Below are 15016 nucleotides of genomic sequence, written 5' to 3'. Positions count from 1 at the left end.
AATAAGGGAGAGATAATAAAGAATAGAGTGAGAGAAGGTGAAAGATAAAAGAAGGAGATATTAAGATGTTATTAAAATACCTTGTCATTGTTTTGTTACCAATGCCGTCACCTCTTCTTCCCTCTTCCCTCTTCCTTCCTCCCTACTGCCCCCCCTGTCCATTCCTTTTCCTTATGAGTTTCTTTCCATCATCTTCCTTCTCTCTCTATCATACTCCTCCCCTCCCCTTTATTCTTCTTCCCCCTTCCCTCTCATTATCGGTCTTCCCCTCCCTTTCTCCTTCATGCTTGCTCTTCTCTCTACCCTCCTCATCCCCCTTGTCTTTTTTCTTCTCTTTCCCTTTCCTTCAGACCTCCTTTTCTCCCCTGTGTGTGTGTGTGTGTGTGTGTGTGTGTGTGTGTGTGTGTGTGACCATTAAACGAAAAACAATAGATACCCACGTCACACAACTACCACAACCACACACCACCACAACCACACACCACCACAACCACACACCACCACAACCACACACCACCACAGCCAAACACCACCATCGCCACACCGCCACAGTAAGGACAGCAGGACACCTTTTCCTAACACCTCGACGCCTCACGGTACAACAGGACCTTGAAGGAGGCTGTATGGACCTCCCAGTTGGCCTCGTGACGCCTACCTCAGCACTTACCTGTGGCCTCCATACCTGACACCCGGACGAGGCAGTGTAAAATAGTATATGACACCTTACTGAGGCACTTTGGCTGTGTATAAAACAGTACATGACACTTAAACGAGGTAGTGTATGACAGGGACAAAAATATGACACCATATCGGGGTATATAATGTGAGATGAGAATCGACATCCAGGTGACACACTACTACCTGTTTCTTCATTAGCCAACATCATTAAGGAACACACCTGAAGAGTCTCTCAAGGGGGGAAAACCTAAGTTAAGCTGTGGGTCTTCCCGTTTACCACACGATGAGAAGACGTGAAGAGAAAAAAAAGATCACGTCATTAAAGACCAAATTATTTCTCTTGATTAGGTTAGCGTTTGGATGGTTAGTTAGTGGTGGTTAGATAAGTGTTAGGGTGGTTAGCTTAGTATTGGGATAGTTAGGTTAAGTTAGCGTAGTGTGGTTAAATTAAGTTGAGTTGTTATTACGATTCGTAGATTAGCGTTAGGGTGCTTACGTTAGGTTAAATATGTGTTGGGCTGTTAACTTTAAGGTGAAACAAGTGGTGTGTGGGGGAGGGGGGTGGCTAATGTTCAGATGATCCGAAAACTATAATATAATAATACGGATGAAACACGCGACCGGAAATTGGTAAATATGTGATAGAGATGCTTCGTATTTAACTGTAAGAAAAATACATGAAGAAATATACTTCAGGGAATATAGTTAGAGTATATATCAGGGAACTTACGTACGTCACAGTAGAGAAATTTTACCCAGAATACTGTGCTTGAAAAAAATAGTGAGCGAGATAAGTGTACTTCAGTAGTATATTTCTCAAGTGGATATTGACGAAATGTATATCCAGAGAATATACTTCGATTATACCTTCATGTATATTATAGAATATAAATATTCGATAGATATTTCAGACTCGTATTAAATTATATCAGAGAATTAGGTAAGTAGTCGATAAATATGTCAAAATCAAGATAAATATTCCTTTAAATATTATAAAAACTCCTGTTTGATACTCCATAAAAAAATATCTCAAAATGGCGTATTATGTTGACGAGATATATCTTAAAAAATCAAAATCCCGATTAAAATCAATTAGAAAAAAGTCAAATATCAGGCATCACAACGGGGACATGTGCATAGGAAATGTGTGTGTGTGTGTGTGTGCGTGTGTGTGTGTGTGTGTGTGTGTGTGTGTGTGTGTGTGTGTGTGTGAGGTAGCGCCCTTGTCCCGCGTGTCCTTCACTACCTAACAAGTCGTCTGGTCAGTGTTGGAAAGATATATGTGCGGGCGAGATCCTCCACACCAGGGAAGGATGAAGGAGAGAAGGGGGGAGGGGAAGGATTTCGACACGAGTCTCATACCCCCACGACCAGGCATCAACCCCTACGACCAGGCATCAACCCCACGACCAGGCATCATCCCCATCATACGACCAGCATCAACCCCACGACCAGGCATTATCTCCCACGACCAGGCATCAACCCCTACGACCAGGCATCAACCCCCGACCAGGCATCAACCCCACGACCACGACCAGGCATCAATCCCTACGACCAGGCATCAACCCCACGACCAGGCATCAACCCCTACGACCAGGCATCATCCCCTACGACCAGGCATCAACCAGGCATCAACCCCACGACCAGGCATCAACCCCACGACCAGGCATCAACCCCCACGACCAGGCATCAACCCCCACGACCAGGCATCAACCCCACGACCAGGCATTATCCCCCACGACCAGGCATCAACCGACCAGGCATCAGACCAGGTATCCGACCAGGCATTATCCCCACGACCCAACCACGACATCCCCCACGACCAGGCATCCCCCCACGACCAGGCATCAACCCATCAACCCCACGACCAGGCATCAGGCCAGGCATCATCCACCACGACCAGGCATCATCCCCACGACCAGGCATCAACCCCCTCGACCAGGCATCATCCCCCATGACCAGGCATCAACCCCTCGACCAGGCATCATCCCCACGACCAGGCATCAACCCCCACGACCAGGCATTATCCCCACGACCAGGCATCAACCCCGACCAGGCATCATCCACGACCAGGCCATCCCCACGACCAGGCATCAACCCCCTCGACCAGGCATCATCCCCCATGACCAGGCATCAACCCCTCGACCAGGCATCATCCCCACGACCAGCATCAACCCCACGACCAGGCATTATCCCCCGACCAGCATCAACCCCGACCAGGCATCCACCACGACCAGGCATCATCCCCACGACCAGGCATCAACCCCCAGGCATCATCCCCCATGACCAGGCATCAACCCCTCGACCAGGCATCATCCACCACGACCAGGCATCAACCCCACGACCAGGCATTATCCCCACGACCAGGCATCAACCCCCACGACCAGGCATCATCCACCACGACCAGGCATCATCCCCACGACCAGGCATCAACCCCTCGACCAGGCATCATCCCCCATGACCAGGCATCAACCCCTCGACCAGGCATCAACCCCCTCGACCAGGCATCCCCTCCTCCTCCCTGACTACACAAGGTTATCACATATCGTGTTTCCGTCTCCGGCAATTATATTCACTTGAGTCATGCAATCAACCACGCTTCGAGGTGCAGCATGATAACGGTAGTGCTTGTACTGTGTGTGTGTGTGTGTTTGAGTTTTGCGTGCATATGTTTGAGTGTGTGGGGGAGCATCCGTGAGAATGTAGGTGTGTATATATGCATGCGTATGTTTATATATGTATGTATATATGTATGTATGTATGTATATTTTCACATGTAGATCTATTGACGAGTGCTTGCGTGCCTGCGAGTGGTGCAATACTAGTATTTCCCGGTAGAGAACACACACACACACACACACACACGCATACACACACAAGCAGGACACGTGTGCTTGCGGGGTGAGGCAGTGCTTGAGATTCTCAGGAGTAAATAGACTTTAAAGAACTCACTTTAATGTGTCTCGGCCGTGAATACACACACACACACACACACACACATCCAGACACACATATACACACACACCTCATACCAAACACACGCACATACCTCATACCAAACACGTGCACACACACAGACACAGACACAGACACACCTCATACCACACACACACACACACATACACACAGACACACACACATACACACAGACACACACTAGGAAATCGGTTCAGTTCCTCGCCCTTGTGTGGTACGTCGATGTTATCCTTGTGTGTTATGTTCCCGGAGTCTGCAAGGACACCCACACAAGCACCCGCCCGCACCCTGCCTCACCCCCGTGGGCGTCGAGGTCACCAGGGCAACCTACCCCCCCCGCACGCACACACACACACACACACACACGTACTTACACAAACACACACACACACACACACACACACACACACACACACAGCACGCCCATACGCCCACCATCATTAGTAACTTCACCTCCTCTCCTTACGGTAGGTTTTCTTGCCTTTGGCCTGAGTCTTGTAAGTTTTTCTAGTGTGGTATTCCCCGCTTCTTTATTCTCAACCTGTAATTTAGGTTTAAATATCCCGGCATTATTAAACTCTTCTATGGTGTGACGCGTTCAGTATGCACCTAACTCCTACACGTTTAATAAGATCTTCTTAGTGGCCTGAATTACGTTTATTTGTGTATATAACGTCTAACGTATTTCCCTTATGTTCAATTTTATCCATTTTGACTCGATTTCAAAATGTCAACCTCCTTTGTGTTGAATTATTACTACTCACTGTCTATCTACCGTCTATCTGCCTTGTTGTGATTCCCTGTGTCTGTCAGTCTGTCTGTTTTGAGTCCAATATGAAAGTATCGCCTGACGTATCTTCGCCAACTAGCTACCACTGACTTGACATTTATTATAGTCGTCTAAACGCCAGTATGTCTCAAGCTTCAATTCCTGTCTAGTATCTTATTCTACTTTTAAATCTTCTTCTTCTTGTTCTTCTTCTCCCTCCCTCATTCCCTCTCTTCCTTCTTCCCGTCTTTATTTCCCTATTTTTCTTCTTTCTTCCTTTCCCACTCTATTCATTTCCTTTAATTACCCCTCCCCTCTCTCTCTCTCTCTCTCTCTCTCTTAATCAAGTATATATTTTTTGCCCATTGCTTTGTGTAACATACGGTATCCTTCTCTCTCTTTGTCTAAGTGACCTCCAGCACCTCCTATCCTCCCGCCCACGTGACCTCCAGCACTCACCACTCCCGTCCATGTGACCTCCAACACTCGCTCACCTTAGTCCATGTGACCTCCAGCACTCGCTCACCTTAGTCCATGTGACCTCCAGCATCCCCACCCCTATCTGTGACCTCCAGCACCCTTACCCCATCGATGTGGCCTCCAGATCCTCTACTCCTATCCATGTGAACTCCATCTATCTGACCTCCAGCATCCTCACCCCTATCCACATGACCCCCACCCCCATCCATGTGACCCCCATCCTTAAAGATCTATCCTTGCTATTACGAACGCTACAATAGTCACATCCTCACTATTACGAACGCCCCGACTCTACGACCTTCTCTCAGTTCCTTCCGAGTATGACGAGCAGGGGAGGACAGAGCTAAAAATATTATCACTCGCCTTGCTACACGGACGCTTCCACACCCACCAGAGTCGACTATATTACTACTTATATTACTGCTAATATTCCTTCTCTGTGTACTACTACTACTACTACTACTACTTTTTTATGGCCTTCAGCCTCCCCAATAGCCACACCTTCGCCGCCATTTTACTACTGCTGCTACTAATAATCATTACAGCAACAACATGTATAACCTTTTATAATATTAAGCCACAGTGCTTACAACCACCACAAGACACGTACCTACACACACGCGAGACTTCCTGATTGAGCCAGGGTGGGGAGAGGTCATGAACCCCTTAAGGGAAGACGGAATCGAGGTCATCCCCCACTTGTGTCCTCCCACCTGGGTAAATAAGCAACACGCGAGGGAAATGATGATCATAAATAAGGATGATAATAATAATGATGAGTTAGGAACACCAGAAGATTAGGCAATCTACTTTATTTCACTTGGAGATTAACTAGCCTAACCTAACCTAACCTAAGCTAGTAATAAAGATAATGATCATAATAATAACACCCTTCCACTCCGTAAAACACCAACACTTAAGCTTCCGGAACTTCCTGGTAGGCGCGTGTGCATGACCCAAGTTGATAACCCGCGCGCGACGCACCAGACGGCACTGCAACATGGCCATATGCAGAGTAGAGGAAGTGAGTTTTCTTCCTCGTGCCCAGACAAACTTACTTTCGTTCCCTGTCGTCTTATTGCTGGAGGTGAGGGATGACTGGTTGATCAGGGAGATAGAGAGATAGAAGGATGGAGATGAGAGACAAGGAGACTGAAGAAGGATAGGTAGGAAGGAGAGGAAAGAGTAAGGAAGGAAAGGAGTTGTCTAGCACACAGGAGCACCAGCATGGTGGATCGCCTTGGCCACCAGCTGGCTCTCCTTGGGAACCTCCTACCGCCCACAACCCGTTCTCTTTGCCTCGGCGGGTCACTTTTTGTCCTTTTTTAATAAATCTGACGAGTTGGTTCCTTTGTATGCTATCAGACTACCATATTATTTATACTGTTTACACTAACGTTACTGTCTGTACCCTATTATACTGTTTACACTAACGTTACTGCCTGTACCCTATTGTTTATACTGTTTACACTAACGTTACTGTCTGTACCCTATTATTTATACTGTTTACACTAAAGTTACTGTCTGTACCCTATTATTTATACTGTTTACACTAACGTTACTGTCTGTACCCTATTGTTTATACTGTTTACACTAACGTTACTGTCTGTACCCTATTGTTTATACTGTTTACACTAACGTTACTGTCTGTACCCTATTATTTATACTGTTTACACTAACGTTACTGTCTGTACCCTATTGTTTATACTGTTTACACTAACGTTACTGTCTGTACCCTATTATTTATACTGTTTACACTAACGTTACTGTCTGTACCCTATTATTTATACTGTTTACACTAACGTTACTGTCTGTACCCTATTGTTTATACTGTTTACACTAACGTTACTGTCTGTACCCTATTGTTTATACTGTTTACACTAACGTTACTGTCTGTACCCTATTGTTTATACTGTTTACACTAACGTTACTGTCTGTACCCTATTGTTTATACTGTTTACACTAACGTTACTGTCTGTACCCTATTATTTATACTGTTTACACTAACGTTACTGTCTGTACCCTATTGTTTATACTGTTTACACTAACGTTACTGTCTGTACCCTATTGTTTATACTGTTTACACTAACGTTACTGTCTGTACCCTATTGTTTATACTGTTTACACTAACGTTACTGTCTGTACCCTATTGTTTATACTGTTTACACTAACGTTACTGTCTGTACCCTATTGTTTATACTGTTTACACTAACGTTACTGTCTGTACCCTATTGTTTATACTGTTTACACTAACGTTACTGTCTGTACCCTATTATTTATACTGTTTACACTAACGTTACTGTCTGTACCATATTATTTATACTGTTTACACTAACGTTACTGTCTGTACCATATTATTTATACTGTTTACACTAACGTTACTGTCTGTACCCTATTATTTATACTGTTTACACTAACGTTACTGTCTGTACCCTATTATTTATACTGTTTACACTAACGTTACTGTCTGTACCCTATTGTTTATACTGTTTACACTAACGTTACTGTCTGTACCCTATTGTTTATACTGTTTACACTAACGTTATTGTCTATACCATCTATCCCGACAAATAAATGCTAAAATACTACAAAAGTTTTTAAGAGGAAAAGATAAAGTGTTTATTTTTAAATTTCCTAAAAGAGTTTAGTTCCCGTCACCTTCACGCTAGTCCTTGGTGTTGATAGACGGAGTTATGCTCCTCCTGTGGCCTTCTTACGTCAGGACAATAAATGTCGTGTTGGTGGGTCTACCTCCTGGTATTTACCTGGTGGGGGAGGGAGGTCGTCATCTACACCTGCTACACACCTGACCTTTGTCTTGCTTTGGAGTCTTTTATTAGTTCCGTGAGGAGGAGGAGTTTGTGTTGCCAGGGTGTCGGGTTCTGGCTGTACTGTGTGGTGTGTGTACCATGGGTGTTGTGTGTACCTTGGTGTATACTGTCCCCGCCCTTCCCGCACTAGATGTAGCCCTCCACACGTGCAACATCTGTGGACGACCTTGCAGATCCCGTATCAGTCTCTCGAGCCACCTCAGAGCTCACCAACGAAGGTGACATCATTAAAAACTCCTATCGTTATGTCACCGCTGAAATGGTCGTCATACTCGATCAAAAGTGACAGCAAAGTAGTAATAGTTTTGTGTGTTATTCACAGTGGCAGTGACGAGGGAGGGAGTGACAGTGACGGGGGAGGGAGTTGACAGTGACGAAGAGGGAGTGACGGGAAAGGACTGACAGGTTGACAGTGACGGTGAGGGACTGGCAGGGTTTGACAGTGCCAGGGGAGAGACTGACCTTGGCAGTTGTATCAAACCAGTTTATGAGAACACACATAAGCGGTCGTGTCACTTGGTCTTGAAAACATGATATGGCGTTGATTTAACTTGCGTAAGTACAACAAGATCCTGGTGCAGTTATTTTAACATTGTTTTATATTTAATTGCATTAACATTAACATTATCTTCGTAATTTATGATCCCCAAGGTTCAAGTTGGTATGTCACGTAATAACTGGGCTTTGTAATGGTCAATGTTGGTGGTAAATGTTGTTTCAGTTGTCAGTAGGAAGGTTTATCCATACGACTGACTCCCTGAATCCTTCACTTCACTGACCAGGTTAACTTCCTCGTGTCCTGTGATAACGTATTCGTTGTAAAGTTGTAGCGCCTCTTTATACCAATCCCATACACAAAAAGGGACCTACAGCCTCAACTGTGTTAAACATCTGTGACCTCTGCCACCTGCTGCCCCCTCACTTGCTTATTTAAGTAAAGTGTCAGTGTGGTGGCGAGGGAGACGATGACCTGCCACACGCATCACGACCTCCACGTAGTAATTTATGTACTGTATGACCTCCTCCTACAGGTCCCCAGCCGTTACCAACACCTCTTCCCTCTCTGACCAGATATCCCTCCTCCTAGTGACAGGCCTGGCACTTGACATTAGTAGGGACCTGCCACACTTTGCCATAAACAGATAAATTGTGCAGGGAATTTCCCCCCCCCACACACTCATCATTCTGTCACTTTATGTAACTTGCTGACAAAACCCATCCATGACCCTTCAGGCTTCAGGCTTTCACGCCCTTAATGCATGAGTCATAAAGGCAGGCATGAACTATGCATGCTTCCCAGTTGGGCACTGTAAACGCTTCTGCTCTTCACCTTGCACAGGATGTAAGGGGGGTGTCCAATAAACTAGCCCCCTCGTGGGCAATTTGTAAAAAAATCGGTATATTATTGTAGCACGACGAAGTGAAGTACTGACTAAGATCTCTCTCTCTCTCTCTCTCTCTCTCTCTCTCTCTCTCTATATATATATATATATATATATATATATATATATATATATATATATATATATATATATATATATATATATATATATGCAAGTAAATCACTGTAGGTGCTCTCTCTGACCTATTGTATATATATATACACCTATAGGTCTATATATATATATATATATATATATATATATATATATATATATATATATATATATATATATATATATATATATATATATATATATATATATATATTTATTTATATATATATATATTTTTTTTTAACTACGGAACTATTTAGGGAGCAAGATAAGATATCGAGGAGGGTGTCAACACATAAAACCTGCCCCCCACACACACATCCTCTCCACCTACAGCAACGTGTTGTTGCCAGCCCTTGCACTTGCCTTCCTCACCGTAACACATGATCCTAATTAATATTGTTAGGGACATCGTGTGGGCAGCTGGTGTTGTATAAAATGGCACTGTGGTGATGCTGAGTAAAATAACCAAAGAGGAGAAGGAAGGGATCAGGTTTCCGCAACACATTACTTTACGGACAGCCGAGGAAGTTTTGCGACGTTGAGTAAACTTGACAGTGCAGGAAGTGTGTGTGCGAGGTAATGAACATGTTAGCTTTATCAGCTTGTGGCTCCGACCTTGGTTTACCTAGTGTGCGCCACCCATTAATTAACCCAACGTGTCCAGCAGCACTAAGATAACACCGTGAGCTTTACCATCACGCGGTAATGGATGCGACACCACGAGCCTCCTCCACATACAGTGTTTGCGTCCCTGGGTGGTCTGAGTCAGTCGCCTGGGCGCTGGCAGTAAAACAGGGTCCACCATCACCTCAGAGACGCTCATGTTCTGGAATTAGTAAATAGTTGCACCGATAAGGAAGACTTAGGACACGGACTTGTTTGTCGCTTCTTCGGTCGACGCGACTGTGACTGGCGAGATTGTCAAAGATAAACAAACACGCTGAGTGTGCCAGTTAGAGCTCCAGGGATCGGCAGTCATTTCCTGGAGAACTTGACTGTAGTTCTTCAAGCACTAGACTGAGCCAAGATTTTTTTGTGAAAATTAATCATGGTAGGGAGGTCAGGTCAACAGGCTATGGAATCCAAGGTTAAGCCAAACAGCCGGACACACTCACATTCTGGCGAAAACGAGGCAAAGGAGCAGCATGATGAGGACCTTATCTTCGTGGAGGCCTACGACGTTCTGCTGACGGTGGGCAGCTGTGTGGGGATACACATCATTAAGAGGACAGAAGACGCCAGGTACACCGTCTCTCGCCTGAAGCTGGTGTCCGCCTTCCTGGGCTCCCTGGCGGTGAGTCTGGGAGCAGTGCTCCTCGTCCTCATCACCTTCACAAACACAACCTACGACCAGCAGATCGTCCTCTTATCTTTCTACTTCAGCTACGCCTTCTGCATCTTCACCTACATAGTGTGGATGAAGAAAGCTAGAATAATTATGGCCTTCCTGGCGGAGGTGGACGCCAACGCCATCACCATGAAGAGAGTGAAGCTCCTCCCTGTAGTCCTCGCCGGGATGCTCGTGTACTCCGTCCTGTACACCACATGTATCTACGTCATGCTTCCCATTGACCCGTCTTTCTTCTTTGGAGTTGACCTGAAATATGTCCTCGCTATACCGGTCTTCTACACGTCCTTCATCCCGAGTTTTTTGGACATGTACATGATGTCGCTCCTACAGGTGGTGGTGGTCGCCCTCAACAAGCTGGAGACAAGAGCTGGAGCAGTGAGTGTGTGGAGAACCTGCCACACCGCTCACCTGGCCAATTCCTGGTTTAGTCTCTTTAACCTCCTTGATACTTACAATGACGTAAGTGTCTCAGGAACTGGTCATGAGTGATAAGTTTTTGTCATCTAACATGAGGTATTGTCACCCACCGAGGGCAGAGTGGAACAGTTGATCCCAAATAACCTTATTATGTTGTGTACAAAGTTACCTATGAATAATGAAGGTTTTATTGGTGCAAAGACCATTTATTAATACAACTTAACTTCCCACGTCACAGCTCCACAAGTAAATGTATTTTTCTTCCGCAGATATTCTCGTACCTGCTGCACGTGCGTCAGCTGCTGTTCCTGGTGCAGATGATCACGCAGCTGTTCTCCATGGCCTCAGTAGAGATGCACGGTCGCTGTGTCCTGTACTTTATGCTGCTCCTTGGCTGTAACCTGGAGGTCGTCCTCCGTTTCTTCTTCATCTGCGATGTTGGAGACCAACTCCTGAAGGCGGTGAGAACTTGATCTTATTGCCTCTTCATCACTCACACTTTGGTCCAGTTGGTTCACCAGCTAGTTCCTCCCTCCCTCAGGTTCTCCACCAACTATATCTCCCTCCCTCAGGTTCTCCACCAGCTATATCTCCCTCCCTCAGGTTCTCCACCAGCTATATCTCCCTCCCTCAGGTTCTCCACCAGCTATATCTCCGTCCCTCAGGTTCTCCACCAGCTATATCTCCCTCCCTCAGGTTCTCCACCAACTATATCTCCCTCCCTCAGGTTCTCCACCACCTATACTATATATATCTCCCTCCCTCAGGTTCTCCACCAGCTATATCTCCCTCCCTCAGGTTCTCCACCAGCTATATCTCCCTCCCTCAGGTTCTCCACCAGCTATATCTCCGTCCCTCAGGTTCTCCACCAGCTATATCTCCCTCCCTCAGGTTCTCCACCAACTATATCTCCCTCCCTCAGGTTCTCCACCAACTATATCTCCCTCCCTCAGGTTCTTCACCAACTGGTTCCTTCAGTACGTTGTATTTTACTTCTTATATTTACTAAAAAAAATACCCGTTCAATAATTAATATTAATTTTATACATGCAGCATGTTTGGGATCTCTCTCTCTCTCTCTCTCGTTCAGTCGGTCAACCAATCTCAATCAATCATTTATTTAGTAAGAAAATTTTTCAATCACTAACTTCATTCATTCTTTCATTCATTCAATCAGCATGTCAGTCAATTAGTTAATTATTCTACCAGCCAATCAGCCCTTAAGTCAGTTATCCAGTCAATCCTTAAATCAGTCATTCACAATTCGTCCTCACTGAACTGACTGACCTAACTAGTGGCTGTGGAGGAGAATCCTTTATGACGTCACACACACACACATTACGTCAGAGCCCATCGTGGCCCAATAAAAACTGGCCGGGATACAGGAACTGGTTTTTGTGTGGTGGTTCCTCTGGTCGAGTCTTGGCCCAGAGAGACGGTAAATATTATGGGTGATGAGGGTAGAGGAAGATTTATGTGATGGGGTCTAGGAAGATTTATGTGATGGGGTCTAGGAAGATTTATGTGATGGGGTCGAGGAAGATTTATGTGATGGGGTCTAGGAAGATTTATGTGATGGGGTCGAGGAAGATTTATGTGATGGGGTCGAGGAAGATTTATGTGATGGGGTCTAGGAAGATTTATGTGATGGGGTCGAGGAAGATTTATGTGATGGGGTCGAGGAAGATTTATGTGATGGGGTCGAGGAAGATTTATGTGATGGGGTCGAGGAAGATTTATGTGATGGGGTCGAGGAAGATTTATGTGGAGAAGATTTGTGATGGAATGGAGGTTTATGTGATGGGGTCTGGAGATTTATGTGATGGGGTCGAGGAAGATTTATGTGTGATGGGGTCCTGGGAAGATTTATGTGATGGATTAGGAAGATTTTATGTGAGTAAGGGTCACAAGGAAGATTTATGTGATGGGGTCTAGGAAGATTTATGTGATGGGGTCGAGGAAGATTTATGTGATGGGGTCTAGGAAGATTTATGGATGGGGTCGAGAAGATTTGTGATGGGTCTAGGAAGATTTATGCGATGGGGTCGAGGAAGATTTATGTGATGGGGTCTAGGAAGATTTATGTGATGGGGTCTAGGAAGATTTATGTGATGGGGTCGAGGAAGATTTATGTGATGGGGTCTAGGAAGATTTAGATGGGGTAGGAAGATTTATGTGATGGGGTCGAGGAAGATTTATGTGATGGTCTGGAAGATTTATGTGATGGGGTCAGGAAGATTTATGTGATGGGGTCTAGGAAGATTTATGTGATGGGGTCGAGAAGATTTATGTGATGGGGTCTGGGAAGATTTATGTGATGGGGTCGAGGAAGATTTATGTGATGGGGTCGAGGAAGATTTATGTGATGGGGTAGGAGATTTATGTGATGGGGTCGAGGAAGATTTATGTGATGGGGTCGAGGAAGATTTATGTGATGGGTCTAGGAATTTATGTGATGGGGTCGAGGAAGATTTATGATGGGGTCTAGGAAGATTTATGTGATGGGGTCGAGGAAGATTTATGATGGGGTCGAGGAAGATTTATGTGATGGGGTCTAGGAAGATTTATGTGATGGGGTCGAGGAAGATTTATGTGATGGGTCTAGGAAGATTTATGCGATGGGTCGAGGAAGATTTATGTGATGGGGTCTAGGAAGATTTATGATGGGGTCTAGGAAGATTTATGTGATGGGTCGAGGAAGATTATGTGATGGGGTCTAGGAAGATTTATGTGATGGGGTCTAGGAAGATTTATGATGGGGTCGAGGAAGATTTATGTGATGGGGTCGAGGAAGATTTATATGATGGGGTCGAGGAAGATTTATGTGATGGGGTCTAGGAAGATTTATGTGATGGGGTCGAGGAAGATTTATGTGATGGGGTCGAGGAAGATTTATGTGATGGGGTTTAGGAAGATTTATGTGATGGGGTCTGAAGATTTATGTGATGGGGTCGAGGAAGATTTATGTGATGGGGTCTAGGAAGATATGTGATGGGGTCGAGGAAGATTTATGATGGGGTCGAGGAAGATTATGTGGTGGGGTCTAGGAAGATTTATGTGATGGAGTCGAGGAAGATTTATGTGATGGGGTCTAGAAGATTTATGCGATGGGGTCGAGGAAGATTTATGTGATGGGGTCTAGGAAGATTTATGTGATGGGGTCTAGGAAGATTTATGATGGGGTCGAGGAAGATTTATGTGGGTCTAGGAAGATTTATGTGATGGGTCGAGGAAGATTTATGATGGGGTCTAGGAAGATTTATGTGATGGGGTCGAGGAAGATTGAGTGGTATTGCTGTCATAACCAGGCTTATTCTAAGGTCATATTTTTTTATATACAAACTTGCATATGTGTACATTTTAGACGCTTTGGGTTAATACTAAAACACACACACACACACACACACATACATACATTAAACACACACACACACACACATTAAACACACACACACACACACACACACACTAAGACTTTAATGCTTCATAATTTATGATCACTTGAGGATTTACACCCAGCTGACTTTAAGATCCTGACGTCAACATTATGACCTTACCTACGGCATTGACCGGGGCCTCGTGACCTTTACTGACCTCTCTGCGTGATGACCTTCCTTTTCGACACCTAGCGAGCGTAGCGTCGTGTCGGATACAACTGATACGACGTATATTTGGTCACACTTCAGTCGTTTCGTCGTAGGCTGTGAAATCTTCGTGTTATGATCAGGTCACAGTTGTTTGCCAGCAGACAATTGACGTCTTAACCTATCCGATGTTAGTCTCTGTTGTTGCTGTGAGTAGTTCGCTGTGACTGTGACCTGAGCTTTAGGTATGTGTGAGCTGGTTCTGTTGATGGTTGGTAGTCCTGTACGCCGTGTTGTCTCTGACCTGTCCTCATTAATTCCCGAGTTTGTATGGATGTGAAGTAAGACGAGATCTTGAGGGCCGTTGTGGCAGAGAAGAGACAACAACAGGTAACATACAACGGGTAATAACAGACCACTGGTAACACATC

General features: G+C 45.0%; 1 protein-coding gene across 1 annotated transcript in view; it reads left to right on the top strand.

The window, feature by feature from the left end:
• The window catches only part of LOC121854894 (leucine-rich repeat extensin-like protein 5), a 70025-nt gene extending 66886 nt beyond the window's left edge, over positions 1–3139 (top strand). Inside the window, exon 2 of the mRNA XM_042349704.1 lies at positions 2154–3139. Within this exon, the coding sequence (XP_042205638.1) occupies positions 2154–3139 (986 nt within the window). The remainder of the gene's footprint in view (positions 1–2153) is intronic.
• Positions 3140–15016: the final 11877 nt, after the last annotated feature.

Source organism: Homarus americanus, unplaced genomic scaffold (genome assembly GCF_018991925.1).
Source record: "Homarus americanus isolate GMGI-L3 unplaced genomic scaffold, GMGI_Hamer_2.0 scaffold35383, whole genome shotgun sequence".
Lineage (NCBI taxonomy): Eukaryota > Metazoa > Arthropoda > Malacostraca > Decapoda > Nephropidae > Homarus > Homarus americanus.
Note: the sequence above shows the minus strand (reverse complement) of the source record. Positions and strands in the feature narration are given on the sequence as shown.